Source organism: Lottia gigantea, assembly GCF_000327385.1.
Source record: "Lottia gigantea unplaced genomic scaffold LOTGIsca_49, whole genome shotgun sequence".
Taxonomy (NCBI): Eukaryota; Metazoa; Mollusca; class Gastropoda; family Lottiidae; genus Lottia; species Lottia gigantea.
The window spans coordinates 1,329,014-1,351,100 of NW_008709687.1; the positions used below are offsets into that span (position 1 = coordinate 1,329,014).

At 37.2% G+C, this 22,087-nt stretch overlaps 2 protein-coding genes across 2 annotated transcripts in view; one reads left to right on the plus strand and one right to left on the minus strand.

The window, feature by feature from the left end:
* Window positions 1-12,192, plus strand: part of LOTGIDRAFT_165098 (hypothetical protein) — a gene marked incomplete at both ends in the record, with an annotated part of 21,982 nt that extends 9,790 nt beyond the window's left edge. The window contains 6 exons of the mRNA XM_009061615.1: window positions 1,185-1,301; window positions 9,221-9,857; window positions 10,156-10,321; window positions 10,557-10,757; window positions 11,072-11,286; window positions 11,528-12,192. Of these exons, the coding sequence (XP_009059863.1) occupies window positions 1,185-1,301; window positions 9,221-9,857; window positions 10,156-10,321; window positions 10,557-10,757; window positions 11,072-11,286; window positions 11,528-12,192 (2,001 nt within the window). The remainder of the gene's footprint in view (window positions 1-1,184; window positions 1,302-9,220; window positions 9,858-10,155; window positions 10,322-10,556; window positions 10,758-11,071; window positions 11,287-11,527) is intronic.
* Window positions 12,193-16,537: 4,345 nt separating this feature from the next.
* LOTGIDRAFT_125321 (hypothetical protein) lies at window positions 16,538-20,183 on the minus strand (the record flags this gene model as incomplete). The annotated part of the gene is made up of 6 exons (XM_009061616.1): window positions 16,538-16,741; window positions 17,116-17,513; window positions 18,184-18,324; window positions 18,703-18,785; window positions 19,067-19,290; window positions 20,100-20,183. The coding sequence occupies 6 exons, from the start codon at window positions 20,181-20,183 to the stop codon at window positions 16,538-16,540; spliced, it is 1,134 nt and encodes a 377-aa protein (XP_009059864.1).
* Window positions 20,184-22,087: the final 1,904 nt, after the last annotated feature.

Below are 22,087 nucleotides of genomic sequence, written 5' to 3' on the forward strand. Positions count from 1 at the left end.
ATAAATCATGGAAACGTCACTGTAAAGCATCTGTAAGCACAGCACTTGCAAATTTCAAGACTCAGAAAAATGCAAACATCGTGAAAACTTGTAAATACAACTATGATATTAACGGTGAAATGTCGAGATTACAATATTGTTGACATATATAAAATATAACAGAATAATTAGTAAGAGGAGAAATCAAATTTTCCGCTTCATTAATACTGAACACGAAGACTTGATAGAATTTTAATAGGTAACATCATTTTGATCAATTACAATAATACTAGAACGAATTTACCACCTGAATATTCTAAATTGTTGTCGATTCCTCGCCCCTTTTCAATAAGTTAGCTTAATTTCTAATATACGCCAATTTTTGATATCAACCTCCAATTCCAATATGAACCCAGGGGCTCAACTACCATAGAGATTGGTCCACGAACCCTCACTCCTAAGGGGGCCCCCGCCGATGGAAAAAATTTGTAACAGTCATTATAATAGCTTACTGGGGTGTCTTAGAATGCATGAGAACTTATGTTAAAACAATTTCCTTGCGTCAGGGTCCTCAACCTACTTTATTTCACGGACCCCCAATCACCTAGTTGCGCCACTGCCAGAATTTCCTTTCTTCAGTATAATCTACAAATTCTGTTCTTACGTACAATCAAACGAGCAATGTAAGGAAATGCTTCGCAGACCAAATATACTCTCTGAGATAGAGATAGGTAGTTTAAGTCTTAGTGAGTATTGACATTTCATCAAGGGGGGATAATCTTGAAAATATGATTTATTATTAGTGATCGGTTTATTGAGGGTATTAATACTGTAGTATTAATCTATTTATATCGCTGTTTATTATCATACCGTATTACTCCGTATTATAGTAGGCTTATAGATGTCATAAGTTCACATGGGCAGACAACTCTTCCTGTGTGTGAATAGTATGGACACCTCGATTGCAAGTAATGATCCCTAAATTAGGATTCTACCTTCACCGACTCCCCAAACAGACAAATTAATATAACTCCGTATTTTGGTAGGCTTAGAGATGTCATAAGTTTACATGGGCAGACAACTCTTTCTGCTTTTTGCCACCATAATATGAAATTAACTGCAGAGAGACACCAGGTGTTCTTGAAGAATACGAGTTCTCTTGTTTCATTTATGTTTCAATCAAATGTTTTTATTTTATTTTGTAGAATGGAGTTGCTGGGCCATTTTGGTATGCTGTTGGTATCATGATCAACATATTTATCTTTCCGATTTTATCAGTTCAATTCAAAACTCGGGCTCCGGGCGCCAAAACCTACTTACAGGTAAGGCTCTTTCATTTTGCTTCCTTTACCCACTTTGCTGCTCCAGTGGGGTAACCGGAATTAACAGATAAGACACATTATCTGAGGGTGGGAAAACATTCTCACCTCACAAACCTACAATCGTGTCTGTCCTAAATCTAATTATTGTTTCGTTTCATGATTTTACACATTGCATAATTTGAATCAGAATGGAATAAAAAACCGAAACGAAAATAAAGTCACCGAAAGCCAGTGCTACATAAGCCTATGATTTCTTCAATCTGAAAGACCATTTAAATCTAAGTATTCTTTCGTTTCATATTTTTTGCACATTCCACGATTTGAAATTGGAATGAATAAAAAAACCGAAACGAAAATAAAACGACTTCAAGTCAGTGCCACCCATATCGGATAGTGTAGCAATGCACTTAATACTACAGCCTTGACCGAATTGTACACAAGTTATTGCCCTTGGCCTTGAAACATATCTGTGTGAAATCTAAGTGATACAAGCCATATGGTAGAAATTAGAACCACCAGGTTCTAAATTATAAACATCAGTGAGGGACTGTGAATAGTCCGAACATTCTTACCTTATTCCAGCTAGGTTTGGATTGAAATACAAGTCTTAAAGTGCATATTTCGTTTAATAATTTGGGGTTTTGAGGGTTTTTTTTATTTTTGGGCGAGTTGACTACATTTTAGCAATCTGATTGAAATGCAAAATTTGTTGTTTTGTTTCGTTTTTTTCCTTCTTATTTTTATCTATGTGGATTCCATGAAAGGCATACTGAGTTGACACACCTTAATACCCAAAATACTTATATTTGTTATGTCGACTCTCTGAGTAAACAAACATGAATACCGTTTAACCTTTAATAGCTATGTTGACTCTCTGAATGGGATACCAGTTGACACACCAAAAGGACAAATAAACAGTTTAACTATGTGGACTCTCTGAAAGAGATACCAAGTTGACAAACCTTAATACCATATAAAAAATTATTGACTATGTGGACTCTCTGAAAAGGATAACGAGTCGACACATCGAATAACAAATAAACAATATTAGCTATGTGGACTCTCTGAAAGGGTTCTGACTTGACAAACTGAAATACCAAAAGAATAATATTAGGTATATGGGTTCACTAAAAGGAATACCAAGGTTGACAAACTTGAATACCCAAAATAATAGGCTACTATTTGATTCTCCGAAAAGGATGCTGAGGTGGTTCCGATTAGTGAGCATGGCCTTTCATACTGAAAACAGTTATTTTCATTAGAAAAAAATGAGAGATGTGCAAGAACAAAACAAAACAGACTCTCTCGGTGACTCTGGGTAATTATGGAATCTAGGTGAAATTAAAGAAATGTTTAAACAAGCATGACAAACATCTGAGAACTACCAGAAACCTGAGAAATTAATTTTACATGCTACATTTCATTTACTATGGTACCACATGCCTTGAAGCTCTATATTTTATACAAATGCCAGATTCATAAAATGAATTTTTATTAATCTATATTTTGGTTTTGTAAATAGTGTGTCAAGTTTGGTGTTCAAATCAATGCCTTTAGAGGGAGTAATTCCTGTTTCAAAGACTCCTGATTGTTAATAGTTTTGTTTGCAAATAGTTGACACTATAAGTTATATTTCCAAATTCAAAAAATATACTGGACATTTGGTGTTCTGTTAATATGAACTTTTGGTTGTTGGCTTTTCAAAAACGGTCCGAATTTCTTTTTTTTATGGGCGTACGGGTCGAAGGTCTGTGGGGAGGGCAGGCTGGTTTGCCCGAAATTTTCTCACGAATTTCTCCTGCATTTTTCTTTGTTTCGGGTTATTGCCCGATATTTTTTTGGTCGCTGCCCGAAAGATTCATTTCCAAATCTCAGTTATAACTATTGTACAAATAATTCAAAATTCACCTTGTTAATTAATGCACACTGCAAACGGTCTTTGTCAAATCTTCGTTTCTTGACTGTTTTCTTAGCTAGACAAACATTCAGTTCAAATTGAGAAAAATATAATAAAAGGTGAACTTTTTCTCTTCGTCGGTGTTTTCAAAGAACCAAGTTGGACATTTTTAATAAAAAGCTTTTTATAACTAACCGCTACCTAGAACGTCTTTCCGGTATTTTACTCTGAAAAACAGCAAGTAGTCAAAGAATTGTCAGGAAACCGCAAAAGGTTCCTGCGGGCTATAAAACCTCTTAAAACCATAAACGATAACATAAAATCAGTGCTATTATTACTATTGTTAAAATTCTCTTTGTAGGGTGTATATAGCTATAGGGTTCGAATCTTCCTTTCTTAATTCTAGCAGATAATTGGCGAATAAATGGAATCGGCTTTTAAACATATAAAAATAGGTTTTAAAGTTGATTATCCCCGATAATGGTTGTATTTTAAGGCGGATATAGGTTATTTGGAGAGTTAATAATGGATAGAAGAGCTGTAAAAACATCAAATATCTGGTCATCGACAGCTCCTTCAAATAATCATCTTCATAAATATAGTCTGTGCTTATAAATTCAGGACGGTGAGATCTACAGATATGGGCGTGGCGTGGTGCCCCAGGTTCTCTCGTGTTCAGGGTGACATCACTCAAGACACCATATTCTACAGTTCCACTGTGAGTCTTTCCAAAATCTGGAGCTATAAACCAGGACGATGTGATCTCCAGACTTCATGCATGGACATTGCTGCCGTGGGCACATAGAGCGGTGCAGTTATTCTCGTGTTAGCGGTTTATTCAATTTTTCAGACGCCAGCACAAACGTGTTCCGCTTTCAACATTCATCATCAAAAATTCCACAGAAATTTATCATTGTTCCAAACACAATCTGTTGGCTTGTTGGACATCGTAATTTCGCAAAGCGTCAAGGCAGCGTCACACCAACAGGGTCTCTACGGGGCTTCAAATATCGTGAATTTATTTACACCCAGAGACAGTAAAGTATCTCAAGAAGAACGATATGTGTAAATGTACATAAAAGAAGAATTAAATAGACCAGTTGAATAGGCTCCGCAATAGAAATTACTCATTCTCCAAACCGTCAGGAATTTATCTACTTTGAATCCTTTATATCAATTGACAAATGGCTGTAAGGGGCTGCTTATGACATTGATTTCACACTTACTGAATGGCGAACGGAAGAGAAAGATAGCTTTATTCTCAAGTCTCTTTGAGAAGTCTCGAGAAGGCGATAAGTGGCGAGAACTGAAAAGCGAGTTTGTCTGTTGATTAAACGGACATCGATAGTCAATCGAGTTGGCAACCGCGTCTACTTGTTGTCATGGTTGTAAGCGGCCTTGACAGTTTATTAGAAGATTATTAAGATTCCATGAGAGCAGCCGACAATTGGAAAATGGTGGCAGACGTCCAAGGGTCTTTCCAGGTCATCAGATACACAACTATTAACAGCATTATTCACCAGTGGCAGGTCAAAGGTCACCGCTCTTTTTGTTTAATGTAATACAGAGTTCTACGTCCTACTTACTTCTGTTCCAAGAAGAATGGCATTACCATCTACAAAAAGAAGGCGGCTTAAGCCTACTGTTTTTATTTCCAACTGTGAAGAGTTCTTTAACGTACACAACCTGATACATACGGAGCCTTAGTTCTTCTGCTAACAATGACACTGATTGCAAATTATTCTCTTCGAGCTGCGTTATCGACATGGGGGCGTACGGGCGGTTCAATAAAGTCGGGGGAAGCTAATAAAAATTCAATGGAATTTGATTTGGTTTATCCTTCCTTAGCTCGACAAAAGATTTACGTGTCGATATCTGTCGAGAGCTCTAATTGGCTGTTTTCACTGGCGTACAGTCCAATCCAATCGCTGCATTCCGTTATACAGGAAAAGTTGTTTTTGCAGTCAAGGTATAAGACGAAGTTCGTAATAGCTAGACATGCTGAAGATGGTTAACACCTAACAAAAGACTTCTTCTGCTTGTAGAATTAATTGATAAGGCGATAATAAAACAGTTGCTTTCATTGACTAGGTCATGTGCGAACATCAGGTATGTTTTGAGTGCGAACATCGGGTACATGTATGTTCTGGGTGCGAACATGGTATTCCTTTGCTTCTATATTGTTTTTATAGCTGGAAAGGTCGATACTTTATATAGTTTGAAAGCTTACAGAATACAATGTACATACGTAAAAACAGAAGATATTAATTGGTGCACACATTCTTAAATTTACATTCATTCTTATAGATCATAAATATATTATCAAAGGGACAAATGCGGCATTTTAATTCTGGACAAACGTGGATTTGAAGGCTCAAATTTCGACGGTGAACTGTGAACGCTATTACTGAATGGCATAACTTAAAAATTCCCGTTTCTGAGACTAAAGTATGATTGGTAAAAAAAAAATGGCACATCTGTCCATTTAAAGAATATAGATAAACTATTTCATATATTGATTAACTCAACGTGTCACATGATCATAAAGGCATCGATGAGGATCTGTTAGGATCTGCGAGTGAGGATCTGTCTCCAAGTCCAAAAGACTTCCAGATTGCACCATTTTCTACTACACGTGTTCATAACCGAGTTTCTCTCATGTGGAAGAGTCCAATCTAAATAAATTAAATATTATCGCTGAAAACAAGTATCAAAATTACTGGGTTAGGCTTACGAAAACTTAGTCCATGATAATTGTTCTAGTCATCTGATTGTTCAATCAGCAAAACAGTTTTTAATTTTAGAGAGTTCCAATTTAGATTTCGTGAACTGCACTTTATTTCATTTCACTTACATTTATAACCGGAGTCCTTGATAGAGGCGTGTAACAAACTAATTAGGCGAGTCGCTCCTTTCAACATGAAAATCAACAAAATACATAGACGATAAGAATCGATAAACAATACACAAATGTTTTATACTTTTACAAATCGAAAGGTGACAAGCGACAGCCTACGTTAAACCATTCGGCAATCCTCGACTGTTTCTGTAAAGCTGAATCTGTCTCGGTAATGAATGGTGAATAGCGTTGTGTCTTCATGGGCGAGACTCTTCACTTACAGTTTTTAGCAGTGATCTGTGAAGTGGTCGTACTATTGCGACCTAAATATAGTCCTTAGATTTAGAGACTTAAGCAGATAATTCTGATAATGCATTTAATGTTTTATAGCTTCTACTGGTTTGCCAATGATACATTTTATTATCAGTTTGAATCTACTGCTTACGAATTTTTTGTTTTCATGGTCTTTATTTACAAACATTGTAGCCCCGGACGATGTTGGATCTACAAGAATCACGTGACAATATTGACATACTTCCGGTAAATAATGGCTGCCATTCATAACGGCAATATGGTGCAGAGCGCTAGCGTAATTTTCACGGTTGGCCGTTTGGCGTTCAACAGCAGGCTTGCTTTGTTCTTGATTTATCTGTAACTTGTTTATAGACTTAATGAATCGAGTAATATTTACATCTTACCGTTCGCGACAATAGATCTATCAAGAAAACATCAAAACAATGGATCTGTTGTCTTGACAAATCTGGGGTTTTCTTCAATTAATAATGTACTGATTTGACTTAAAGATCTAAGCACTTCAATCCGTCTGCAACATGTTACAAAAAATAATGACAACAATGGAACATCATGAAGACTTTTAAGAAACGGAACGAAAGTTTGATCTGATTTTAATTTTAAAATTCTCGACGATAATGAGATGAGAGAACTTTGCATCGCCATCCTTCAAGATATATCAACTCCAAGATCAGCCCTATATATTAAAGTTGTGTGAATCTTATTAGGAAATTCATTTGATCATTGAACGAACGGCTGATCTTATCCTATAGTCTCAACAATCGACGGCAGCAATCGACGGTATTTTCCTTCTACCAAGTCTCAAATCAATCAAGACCAATCAACATCAATCAATAACAAATGAATCGTAAATACATCTCATTATTAGATTAATTAAAAAGATAAATCAATTAATTCTCCAATTAATAATTGAAGGCTTGTATTTCCTGTTTATTTCCTGAAATGTCCCCTATCTTGTTTTTTTATTGTTCGTATTCTTGCAATGTCTTTATTTATTTATCGCCATTGTGTTGTTCTCTCCATCGTCAATTTGAGGTCCAATACTTCCAGGTTTATTTAAGTTTGACCGAGTTTTAGAGTTCAATACAACTCAATGGGAAGTCACTATTGGAAATCCTAGTAAAAATCAAAACAATGCAATGCGCTCCATCGTCATTTTAGGTCCAATACTTATTTAAGTCGTCAATATTTTGTGGAAAAATATTGACCGGATTTTAGAGTTCAATACAACTAAATGTGAAGTCACTATTGATAATCGTAGAAAGATCAAAACATCAATATATTACCTAATTCTTTAAGGTTGTGCCAAAGAACAATTTTGTTCTTTTTTTTTATAGCTAATCTTGTAACCTTTCTCATAATCTGGCTAGCATTAAGCAATTACAGTGCATTCTGGCCACAAAAAATACAATTTGCTTGGTATTTGGACACGGTGTTTCATAGTTGTATTTCATCCCTCAAGACAAATATTTCGTTTAAATCACAAGAACGAATGTCACAATTTCAAACCTTGAGGGCTTTTTGATTATACATGTAATTTTGGAACACTTGAAATAAGACTCACAAGAGCGTAGGTTGACATTGGCTTATAATAGAGAGATGTCTAAGTTATTACCCGGTCATACGAAATAACGCGCGTGATGTAGATACCAGCATTATATCACGAACACAGATAACCACCATTTAAGAGTCGTGGCTTCACCAGAAATACGTGGCGTTCTGTCAACAATTTCCATTTCAGAATGTTCTGAAAGTATGATAAATACATACTATTGCACTAAGCACCTGTTAAATAGGTCGTTTTTTATCAACTATAAGAAACCTTATGTTTAATATAGTAAGGTTAAAATACATACAGACAGAACCGGAAGTGTAAAGACATCTAGTAGAGTTTAAATCATCTTTTTTTTTATCTGAAGTCTAATGAAAACTATTAGAATAGAACTTGTAAGAGTATGTTACGTTCAATTTGCATTAATAGTAATCTACATTAATCTACATCTACTGAATTATGCAGGCGTTGTCGTATATCAGTTAGAGAAACATTTCAAATGTTTTCCGTTTCAACTTCCTCTGAACTATCTGTTTGAAACCTAGAAATGGATTCTTATCAAGTTGAATTATTTCCCTGGCTGGCATTTAGCATATTTAGTATGGTGTAAAAATGAAATGAAATGAATGGAGTTTTACGTCCTACTTTTCTGCACCATGCTGGCTAATGAAGACAGGCAACGCCATGCAGGGTGCAATGAGAGAAATTTTGCCAGGACAGCGGCATTAGCCTGCTGTTTTGCGATTTCCAACTGTCGAGGGATCTTTAACGTGCACAGCCTGTAGCACACGCTTTTTTCCGTTTCAGCCCTGCATCACTGACAGGGGGAAACCGGGTTGAAAAATCCGAAGGTATTATCTCGACCTATGCCGGGATTGAACTCTGGACCTTCAGGTTAGCGAGCAAGCGTCTAACTCACTGAGCCACCGCGGCTCCCTAGTATGGTGTGTATAAGGCTTTTTGAGAAATGCTGTATTATAACTAAATCTTTTGCTATTTGTGGTGGGTCACCCCCTGATATTCACTGGATTGACTCAAATATAAATATGGGTTTCATATTACGACGTGGGTTCAACTTTCGAAGAGACCACACAAGTTATGATAATTCCTTAATATTTTGGATTTATTAACTGCTCCGTCTTCATTAGCCCAATTAGGTGCGGAATAGTAGGATACAAAACGACATTCATTTCATTTTGTCGACTGGTAACCCCTTTAACAGAGGCCACATAGCTAATAATATTGTGTATTTGGGTTAATCCCTTTCAAACATTCAACATACTTGTATATTTATTCCATTTAAAAATTAATTATTTCAGATCATCCATGCCAGATTTGGAAAAGCAGCACACATTTGTTTCTGTTTCTTCGCTCTGCTGTGTAACTTGGTGATCACTATTGGAGTATTGCTTGCAGGCCGAGCTACTATTCAATCGCTTACCAGGGACGCAACGGATGAGTTCTCAGTGCTGATCATGGCCACGTTGTTCGGATCTTACTCTCTTATTGGTGGACTGGGTACCACATTCTACGTCTCTTACTTCAACGCTTGCCTGGTCTTCATCCTGCTTATAGTCTTCGTGGTGAAGATCCTCCATAACACCGACAGCGAGTTCCATACCATTGGAAACTCAGAGAATATGTACAAAGCCATTTCCTGTATTCACGGACCGGAAGAGAACAACGGAAACAGCTTTCTAACTTTCCGATCAACGGTTGCGTTCTTGTACGGAGTGATAGAAGTCTTCGTGTCATCAGCCGTAACCTATTGCGACCAAGCGTCCTGGCAGAGTCGTATTGCTGCTAAGCCAATTCAAGGCGTCTGGGGTTTTATTTTGGCTGGGTTTATATGGTTCTCCATCCCGTCAACCATGGCTACTACTACGGGTATGGCCTACTTAGCTTTGAGCTCCAGTAACGGCAGTCATCTTTTGCTACCAGGGCAGATTGACGAAGGTAAGTTCTTACAATGCTGCTTGAACTCCATGTCGTTCATCATTGCGAAACATTTAAGGGCATTGTAGAATAACGGTGGTATAAAATTTGGTAATCATTGCAACACGCCGCATTATTTCCGATGTTTTACATTCCTTAATCCTCTCCTCTCCTTTTGGTAACCTCATTGTGTGCTTTACCACATGGTAGTACCCATTCTACCATTTTTATCAGACTGCTTACTTTGGATACTCTTCATTAGATGAAAAGTAAAGCGTACTGTTGTACTTTAGACTGACGTGTTATGGATATATTGTAGGTCTAGTAACTCCTCTGATAGCAGAGAAGATCTTGGGTTCTGCTGGCGGTATTCTAGTATTAACTATGGGAGCTATGGCTCTCATGTCCACAGGATCTGGCGAGGTTATGGCTATCTCTTCTATCATCGTCTACGATATATACCAGACTTATATCAAACCATTCAGGTAGGTGGTCTTCTTGGACTTCTTCTGGATGTAGGTGTTTAAGGGGCCCCCACAGAAAGCCTTTTAAAATGTCCCTTTGGGCGACATCATTAGTTGTCCAATACATCGAGTGTGTACAAATATAATGGACCAGATAGCCAATTCTTCCCCAATTGTCTCATTGGTCAACTGCAACAATTAATGTTTTCAAAGTATTTTCTGCCAATCTGTTCATTGTAATTTAATGTTATTTCAGGAATCATCTAGAGAGTGCTCACTGTGTAATCTGTGGTAAAACTAAGAAAGAAGTGGCTAAGAGAACACGAGGAGAGGTGATGAGTATATGTGACTGTACAGATGCTACCAAATGTCCCGGATGTTTAGACGACGTGCGCAATCAGTCTATGAAAGGCTCGTACTCTTCTAAACAAAGTTATCAATGTCCAACTCATGGCAGGTAAGACTATTAGACGAATGCTTGTGTTGGGGGTTTGGGGTTCGGTTCCGACTATCCCTCTCCATCTGAAGTCATAAATCCCTACTTTTCAACTTGTCGGGCATTAAATGCATTCACCCCAAATGTTCCAAAAACACACAGAGTTCATGCTCGTGTTGATAATATAAGTGTCCTAACTGACCAATAGCCACAGAAATACAGTTGTGCACCGTCAAGACCAAGAAAACGCCAAAAGGTGCGGGCAAGATAACGCGGCAAAATCCATTCAAAGTGTCACTGTACGCGACGTAAAACTCCATTCTGTTCAATTTCAGATTCCGGGAATACAATGAAGTATTGATAGAGTTTAAGAACTGGTGTATTGTATGGGTAACAATCGGCATAATACCTCTTGGCTTAATCATCTTCGAATCAGGCATCGATCTGAACTGGATCTTCTATGTCGGAGCAATCGTTACCATCCCTTGTTTTCCACCAGTATTATTATCAGTCCTGTGGGTCAAGGCGACTGGAAAGGGTCTTATAGCTGGTAAGTGGGTTACTGTTCTGGTTCAGTGAGTTCGTTTACATTTCACATACGCCTTAAGTCCTAAAACGCAATTGTTCTACCATGAACGACGACAGAATAAGAACAGACAGAACCTGTACAGAACGAACCAATCGTGCGCTACTTATGTGTACGCTTTTTATATGCTATGAGTGAAAATCCAATCCTAAAGTGTTCCAAAGGATGCACATAACTATCTTATCGAATTGAAATATCTTTGCAGGTTGTATCTGTGGGTTAATTTGCGGTATTACAGCTACCCTTTCAACAGCAACAATCTACGAAGGAGGGTTAAACAAGTTCTTAATCAACACTGTACAAGATCACGCCATTTTGGCGGGAACATGTTGCAGTTTTGGCGTCAGTTTGATCGTCTGCATCATTGGCTCGCTGCTGACTCACAAAATAAACAACAAAGACGACGAAGATTTCGAATGGTTTAAAATGTACGACATTGATAATCCCCTGAATCCTTGGGAACTCAACTTCCGGGAAGATCTGAAAGGTATGGTGTACGACGTTCGACCAACGTTTGAGCAGATGAGCAAAGCCTTTAGAACAGCTAAATTAACAGCATGGATTGCAGGTGGTTGCAGTATATTGCTGTTTGCTGTTATAATTCCCGGCATTATGGCGAGCTTCCCTTTGATGGATCAAACCCAGTTTTCTATGTGGCTAACATTTACGCAGGGGTGGGCTGTTCTGATGGCTGTTATTGTAATTGTTGCTCCCCCCACCGAGGAAATTATGAGAATTGTGAAACAATGTCGGAAGAATCGCGGAATGACCAGTCAGCTGCTGAAGGGTCCGATTCCTGAGCACAATGAAATGACTGTTAAAACCACAGACTATCTGCTGAGTAACAATGAAACCCCAACTCATGTGTGAGTCTAATTATTAGGATAGTGAACTGTGAATCTGTGTTTTGATATATTTAGTTTCATGAACAACTGGGCAACTGACTTTAATGGCGACCAAGCTCGGATAGGAGAAGTTTAGACTACAGCTCGCCTAGCTCGGAGAGGAGATCTTTAGAATATAGAGCCAGGGTTGTTCTTTGATATATTTAGGTTTATGGACGACTGAGTAACTGACTATAATGACGGCCTAGCTTGGAAAGGAGTATAGAATATAGCGCAACGGGTTGTTCTATGATATATTTAGTATCGGCAACGGACCTCAATGGCTAAGAAGAATTACAGCAGGTTGATTTTCGATGTATCTGGTTAATCTGTAAACGTTGATCGAACTTGGAATTGGGAATCCTTACAATCTGATAGTTTGGTTCGGAATGACCATTTTTCGAATCTACAGTCTGATGTTGTTTCTATAACTTTTAGTATAATGAACTGATGGCGAAAGGAATCGTAAATCAAGATTTGTAGATTAAAGTTTCTAACGTGAGACATCTTGTAGGTTTCAAATTAAGTAGAATTTTCTTAAACGACTGCTTGCAACTGGCTGCATCTTGGAGAATCGAACCAAGTGGTAGATTAAAATGACCTTAATACATTGGCGACTTCAATTGCAGCTCGCAGCTGTCACTAGATGATCATGTTCTACCTTTAACAACAATTAGATCTGGTTGTCGAACTGAACGGTCGAAATCTGCGACTATCCAGATGATGACAGTTGCTAGCAGTCGGTTAGTTTGTTAATATGAGCGTACATTGTAAATTGATGTTTTGGAGTCATACAAGTACGATAGTGATGATGTTGATGGGTGTGTAGTACAATGTTACATTTGTTGTGATTCAAGCACTATTCATAAGACCGTCGATCGAACTGAAACTCATCCTATTTACCAAAACTACCCCAGAGTAGCAACATGTTTCAGGTTCTGTTTTAATGTTTTAATATCAAATTGTCCAAAAGGGATGTCAGAATGTCAACAGAGTTCGCAAGGCAAGTGACCTTGATTCGTTTTTTTGCAAGGCTACTGCTATTCGTAGCAAGGTCAGAGAGCACCGATTGCCCCCTGAAAGAATTCTGACAACCGACCAATTCCATTACTGCAGGTAAACACCATATATCATTGCTTCTCTAGATATATTACAATCAAGTCTGGCGACGAGCCGTTTACATCGCCTCTTCTAGGATCGACATTGGTATTGGCGTTCGGACGACGGCTGTCTGAATTGGGCTTGAAATATTCTTATACTCTTTATAATCCCGTATAGGTTACTAGTTTTGTATCTATTAATAGGTGAGCCTACCGTTTGAAGTATTTGGTAGCGGAAACCGTAGATTAGTAGGTGTGTTCATCCAGGATCTAGTTCTCGACCAATTATATTCCTTGTAACTAATTATGGCGCGAAAATGATCCCGTAATTTTGTGCCGGTCTAGATCTACAAAATTATTGTTAATTGTTGTTGTTTATGGTCGTTAGTCACACCACTGTACATGCGGTGTAACTAAATAACGCAAATGTATTCATATAGACGTACAAAAGCGCAAACTAAGTCAAAACTGCTCCTAGTCTGCTTCACATTGGCCATCGTCATTGGATATAAGACACTGGTTGTTTCTTTTTGGGGGAAGTAGACAGTGTATCCAGTCCTTTTAATCACGAGTTCATTATTGACTCTAAATTCCCTAATGTATCACAAGATATCCGATCTAATGTCTACAGCAATACAACCAATAAGTCTTGGGAAACTCCGATTATTTCGTTATGGCTTAAAGGGATTGTAAAGAGGTTTTCTAAAAATCTTCTGTCTATTGGGGACACTGATAGCATCAATTCCAATTTTCATTCTGACCTTAGATATTGTTAACAACAATCCTTTTTTCAACAAGACGTCTGTAGTTCTTGCAATTCATCTTAAACCAAATGTTTGATGACGTCATTAATCGCAAAACATATTGCAGGAACCTGAAATTTATTGAAATTAAGAATGGGACAAAATGATGTTAACAGTGTCTCCAATACAGATACTAAATTTAGAAAACCTGTAACAATCCCTTTAATGTTACTTGAAATAGCTGTTCAGTGAAATGCCACCTTTGACCAAGGATTTATTCGAAGCAGGCCAATGAAGCAGCCTAATGAAGCAGGCCAATGAAGCAGGCCAGTGAAGCAGACCAGTGTAGCAGGCCAATGAAGCAGACCAATGAAGCAGGCCAGTGAAGCAGCCTAACGAAGCAGACCAGTGAAACAGACCAATGAAGCAGGCCAGTGAAGCAGGCTAAACCACTCGATGTAATATATATCATTCAATGTAGAGTATAAATAGAACATAAAATTGTCATAGATTATATGGAATGTTTTCACGTGTTATGTTTATATCATATATTATAATTAATATAGTTTTATATAGTGTTCAATTAATTATTGTGTTCGTTTCTTGTCCTTATCGGTACATTTAGGTTTAAGGCCACCCAAAAAGTAACTGATGGTCTGCTAAATGGTTGCAAATGGGGAGTAATATTGCCAGTAATTGGAGCTCTGGACTATTGATGTGATATATAAGCGAAGCAAAGAATGGGCCGTATTGCAGTCGGATAAAACGTTTTAATCTTACATGACGTTATTTGCTTGGTTATGTCGAAGAATTTGTGGTCGTTGGTTCTAATCTTAGTCGGCGTTTGAGAGACTGATGGCCTTGAACTCATCATTTCCTCGTTATTGAAGTCGACTAATCTGTAAATGAGTGCGGATAATCTAGGAAAGGCAATGCCAAGAGGTTTGATCAAGGAATGGCTGATAAACGCGAACCTAAATATTGCTTCTTCCTTTTTTTCTTTTTAAAGTGAGCTCACTTGATGTAGGTTTTCAATTCTTGAAAGAATCCTGGCAAATAACCCACAGAAATAATTGATTTCATTACACTTATTAAAGATCTAGTGAAAATTAGAAAAAAAATAATTGAGAAACCTACTAACGGCAGGGTCTATTTACTACGAACTCAATTTTGATGGCTTCTTAATTGATTTCGAGGACTGCAATTTACTTCAATAATATTCTATACCACCAGTAGCTAATGTGACTTTCCGCAGGTGATAGTGATAAATTGTAGTATAAATTTAACAATTGTAGCTATGTGGACTCTCTGAAAGGGGTATCTAGTAAACCAACTTAACTTCCGATTAGTAGCCCGTTACTTCTGTCCAGAATCAGCACCATCTGTAGCTAACAGAGTCAACAAGGCTCAATAAACGAAATACACCCTTTTGCACAAAGCGAGTTACATGTGGTTTTTGCAACACCGAAACTATTACAATACATTGCTACCGTGTTTCACTTAAGTATGCGAAATTTGTATTTGGGACTGAGATAATGAGTATTCATGGTATCATAAGTAGACAATCGGCCCTAAATATATTGCTATATAATATAGCAACGTGGTATCTCAACAGAACAAGGGAGATAACAGTAAAATGAACTTTATATTAATACATCAGACTACAAAAAGTAATAATGGTGATATCAGAATATCTGGGTGATATAATAACAATGATATGCTTCGGTTAATAAAATGTGTGTTATCACATGCATAATCTAGTTCGCTTGTCCAATATATGTTATTAAAATGATAAACAGCACGTTTTAACTAATGTATCATCAGAAAATCTAAAGAATAATATGCTCGAATAATCAGTTCAATGTATGCTATCAAACATGCTACATATCATTTAAAACATACTTATAAACAATATCAGGGCATTGTTAATATACTTAGTTCGTTAATAACACTATGTTACAGAAAATACTATAACAGAAATAGCTAATGATCTCCACAGACTAATCAAAAGTACGGAGTTAGCTAATAACACTGCTTGATATATTACAGCCAACACGTTAAATAACTCTTTGCTAGTTGATTAGAATGCACATCCAGTGGCGATACCATTTGGACCATGCCCTCGTGTCATAAAAAATGAAAAATGTATTCTACTTTCACTTTAAAAATCTTGTTAACTGTATTATCCGTTTCACACATTAGAACATTTTCCAAGGGGAGACTCTGACCCTCTTCGTGACTTATTCCCTCTATAATACGTAAAGGGACAGCAACACCAAAACCCCCACCCCGTCAATAGAATCCTCGCTACGCCACTGTGCACATCTCGACGTTTGGTTTCGTATGTTTGCTTTGGGTTATAAGATTAAAAGGTTTGTTAATAACACTGTGTTATGTATATTGTTGCTATAAACAATTTGACCTTACTGATCAATTTCTACGATGCCTGTAACGTTCTAGTTTCACGTTCACACAGCGCTATAGTCTCCTAACCAACGCCTTGAAACAGTTCCTCACCAAACGTGGTCAGATAATAAGTCCAATACACTATATTAAACGAGATAAATATAAACGGGAAGACTAGACGGGAGATATTATCCATCAACTGGGCACATTCTATTCCCGATACCCGCTTTCTCTGTTTGATCTCTTCGTGAGCGAACCTGATACCTCCTTCCAACATCACCATTGTCTGCAATGTAAGATAAATTACAAAAAATGCCGAGTTGACCAAACAAGTTTCATTCATCTTCACCCTGTTAAGCTATTACGAACTTCGTCTAATGCCTTGATATCATTAGGCATATATCATTTTAGCATATAGTGTATAGCTTCATTGGTAATGATGGGTTTCACTATACAGAAGAATGCCTAAAGGGTGTACGGTGGTTTTTCTGATTTCAGGCAAAGTTACCCATAGATAAGGCCACGTATTCTCGAAACTATCCTAGAGCTGGGATAACCTAAACAAATTGTTAGAAGTTAAGACCCTCGGATATCCGAGGAGCGATAAGATCGTTTCGATGATCATTTTATCAGGATACTACTAAATTATTTAACATTTACCTCTTTCATCAATGCCCCATTATCAACAGGCATCGCTGCAGAGTCTTTCCTTTGTGCCGTCTTGACTTCATCTGGATAGCTGCGTCTACTGATGAAGTTGACAATGGCGAACTCCAGAAGAGCTGCGAAGACGAACAACAGACACGTGGACATCCATATATCTATAGCTTTAGTATAGGAAACACGTGGTAGTGACGCATTGACTCCTGAACTCTGGGTCGTCATGGTCAACACGGTTAAAACACCCAATGAAATTCGTCCGGGAACGGAGGTGACGGTGAGCCAGAATGATATCCAGGAAATGACGACAATGAGTATACTGGGGATGTACATCTGTATGATATAGTAACCTATATTCCTCTCCAGATGAAACAACGCCTCTAGACAGCTGTGGTTACCTACAAAGTTAAAAAAAAAGTATTTTAATGAACAGGCATGGATTTTTGAAAGAAAAACTCATGGTATGTGTTTACTTGCATTACATAACGTTTGAGCTTTACTGCACATCCGACAAATCTGACTCTGGCAAGTTCCTCAGACGTGAAATGCGGATGTGATGGCCCAACCCAGTTCCCCAGCCGTGATAACGAATGTGATAGTCCGACCCAGTTTTCAGACGTGAAAACGGATGTGATAGCCCTATCCATTTCGCCAGGCGTGATATCGGATGTAATAGCCCAACACAGTTCCTCAGACGTGGTAACGGATGTGCTATAGTCGTAGTGATCACATCCGTATTATTATATTTCATAAAATGTTTAGATGTTACTGGAAAAAATGAATGGTATGTTCCAGTGTGGCGGCAAAAGTAACAGCGAACTTTGTGGACTAATTTGGGTATCTAAAGGGAAGTAACTTGTTTCTAAGATTTTAAAATTAAAGGGATTATAAAGCGATTTTCTAATATCAAAGGAACACAAAACATTTGAGGGAAATTGTAATGATGTAAAAATGAGCCATATTGATCCAAATACATCAAAAGATGTTAGAAAACCTTTTTAAGTCTTATTTTCTTAAGTTCTTGAGCAATTAATTAGAATCATAGAGCAACATGGTTTGGTACCTTACCTAATCTAGGATGTGACTTAGCACACTCGCCTACATTGCTGCTGACCACCTCGAACTGTGGAAGTATGATATGATCATTGACAGCTACTGGTGTATCGTTCATAGCCCAGGCCAATATCACGTTATCTTGATCAAATCCAACTGAAAATATAAGTATTAAACACTTATATGAGTTCTAATTATTAAGGTTCACTTACATTATAGCGATTATCAGTTGCGTATGGTTGCAAATAATGAATGTGGTCATGTACTCAGTTGCATGAGAGTTGCGTTCGAAAATTATGACCGCTATTCTTATTCGCAACCTTACGTAAATGTTGATGCTATATATGGTGCGGGGGCATTTTTAATCAAAAAACAAAATTGGATGTAACTTCTAGATTATAATCCTAATCACTTTGACAAAGGTGCAAATCTGGATGTTTTCCTTCCTATGGGACCCTCCACAACCGATTCATAGAAGCCACTTGCAGAGCAAAATGTCACAATTGTAGTAGTAAATATTAGCATTGAACTTACAACTTTCCATCTGAAGAGCGCAGATCTGTTTATCGAAAGGATATTTTCGTAGATTCATGGGACATGACATTGTCAGGGATAATCTGAAATAAACGGAAACAAAAGATATTTTCGTATGGGCTCCAAATACAAAAGTTCGACTAAGTGAAGGCATGTTGATGTACCGCTTTGAATATCGCGAGGCACTAGGAATATGTATCGCGTCTATCACTAATAGAGCTTTACCTGCTAAAGAGAAACACGGTAGTTTCAGACGTTGGTTTAGGATGGTTTTCAGATTCATGCTGATAACGACTACAGCGACTCTCGAAAATGTCCAACCAAGAGTAAAATGATCTTCAGATTGTACAAAGGGTTCACCTACCGAGCATAAAATGTTAGTCTACCATCAGGGTACAATCGTACAACTTTATTTGGTGTCATAATTTTGTGAAACGCCGCCATCTTCTCATTAGGGAAGTATAAATCCGGAAGCCATATTTTCTCCATGTTGCGATTGTCTATCTCGAAAAAGTCTACATCATCAAAATTATAATATAGATCTCGTTGTGTCCAGGAGAGTTCCATCAGAATACTGACCGTATAATCCTGAAAATAAATGTACGTTGCGCTGCGTCTGAAATATATTTGCATATCACCAAAACCAACAAATATCAATTTTTGTTCCCATTTGTAAACTATTCGACTTATCAGATGTGTTGGGATCAAAATGTACAAATTGTAACGAATACCAGTAACTTGATAACAAACGTTTTAAAGCGGAGCCGATTCATTATTTTCTTCAGTACTGATTTGCGTTGCGAGTTATGTCTAGGTAGCAAAAGCTGTCGGGGAGTGGCACTACATCCAGAATGAGTCCCAGATTAACTGACCGAATACTGGATGCATTTTAGAAGTCATTCTATAACAAATTATCAGAACTTTTTTTTTCTATAATTCCAAACATTGATATTGGAATGTATTGACTTACTAGTCTGAGTTTATTTACTGAGTAAAACTTGAATTGACAATTTGTTCTTTCGATTACATTCGAAATGAAAATAAATCGGAGTTTTAAGTCGAACATGTCTGCATCTTCATTGGCTATTGAAACTGGTGATGTAGAATGTATATTATTGTGTTTTTCTATAAAACCTATCTTCATTAGCGTAAAAGCACACAAAATAAAGAGAGCGTAACATATTTCATTTCATTTCTGTTCATTTCTGTTAATGCTCTTTTATTGCCAGGGTCGTAGCCGGACTTGATTGTTCGGAGGGACAAGTAATATATCCAGCAATGGAGTGATGCAAGGGGTCGCTCGTTAGGATTTTTCAAGAATAATCGGGGGCTCATTTGAGTAACAGGACTAAAGACAGAACAATAGGACGTAAAACTCCTAAAATTCCTAATCTTACCATGGCTGCTTCACTGACGGAATCAAAACTATCCACGTATATCTGACATTCTATCGTTGTAGCTAAATCTAAAATTAGAAACATAATCTACTTTCGTTTTTAAAAATAATATTCACTTAGTTATCAGTTGATGGTGTAATATCGTGTAAGTGGCAACTAAGTGCCAATCTCCGTCCTGACAGCAGTACAGATAACATATAATCGGTTAAGTGTATTAAAGATGCAGTCCTGCGCTAGTTTATAGGGTATAGGGTATATCATGCAATATCTACATCATGGCATAGCAGAGCAGAGTTGAAGGGGATACATCCAGAGGCGGAGAAAGGTTTACGTCCGAGAGGGGGCGGGAAATATAAGATGTTCCGAATCTCTAACCTATGAGATTTTTGCCCGAAAAACTTGCTTTCGGGGCTACTGGCTCTGCCACCCTATACATACTGACATGTCGAAAAAAGCAAATAGACTTCGCATTACTAACTAAACCAGTTGCCAGAACAATGTGAAAACATGACGCTTAAACATAAAGTTAAAGATATGTTGGACCTTACCTTCGTCAAAATTCGGAGGAACTCTACTGTCTTTACCATCAAGTTTTCTTAAAACATTGTTTAACATATCCGATCTGAAATAAGATATAAAAAATGATACTTCAAGACTTATAATTTGGAATCTGTTTTTATAGGGTTTTTTATGACTGGTTAATGGACGAAGAGCAAATTAATGGAGGCCGCCATGTTATTGTTAAGCAGCCCGCTCTACGTCACATTCGGTATCGCGATTAACTAATGAAAAATAATTTCAAATACAAATTGAAAATTTGAGCGGTTGAATATCTTTTTTTTAACTATAATAAGGTGTCTAAAAAAATCACACAACAATTTCTTGTTCTTTAATAAACGGTGAAATATAAGAGTAAAAGTGGCCGCTACTTGCTTCCATACACGTTCTATCACACTAATAACTTCAAAGGCTAAGGATAATTCAATTTCGTTATTAAATTATATCTAAGCCATTTTGAAAGAAGAAGTGAATTGAATAGTCGGTATCAGATACAAGACCACCATTGATCTGTGTTATACCAAAACTTTATAGCCGCTTCGGGTCAATTTTGTAATTTACATCAAACGATTGCTGTTTAGGGAATGGTCGATTAGCTCCAGACGAGTTAAATGAAGATTACGTTAACTTAATTATGAAGCTTTAGGCAATTAGCATTATGATGCCCGAGTTAAATTAAAAAGGCGACTTGTAGCTTAAACTTATGTTAATTCTAGAAGAACCAGCCAACTAGAAGCATAAAATACAGGCGTATTGGAGCTTAAACTTTCGTTAACTTAATTATGAAGCTTTAGGCAACTGGTATCACAGAGTTTGAGTTAAATTAAAAAAGCGACTTGGAGCTTAAACTGAAGTTAATTTGGTTAAGAGCAATAGGCAACAAGCAGCATGATGCCTGTGATTGGAGCTTAAAGTGAGGTTATATTGGTTTTGAAGCTTACAGCAGCTAGCAGAATAAAGCCTAGCCTTTGTGTTAATTTCGACTTTTAAGCGATTTACAGCTTAAAATTTTGATAACATTGTTTCCAAAGCTTAAAGTAAAAAATATTTAAGAGCTTAAGGCAAGCTGAAAACTGGTTTGTTCCAACCATTATCTTAAGTACAGAATCTGGTTAATTCATAATTTGAACATAGACGAATATCTACAAGTTTCTGGAATATACTAGTAGGTCAATGAGGAACAATATAGAAATATAATCTGATTATACAATCTATTACTGGCCTTGTGGTTCATAAAACAATACCCAATACAGTTATTATACTGCTGTTTATGAGATTCTTATAATTGATTCCTAGAGCTTGCTGTCATAAAAATTCCTAGGAAAGTTTCACTGTAGCGTTCAGCTTATTGGAACGGTTTAAGTGTAACTAGATATATTTCTAGATTGATAAGTTGATTTTCTCCCTAAGTTTAGAAAGTATATATATAT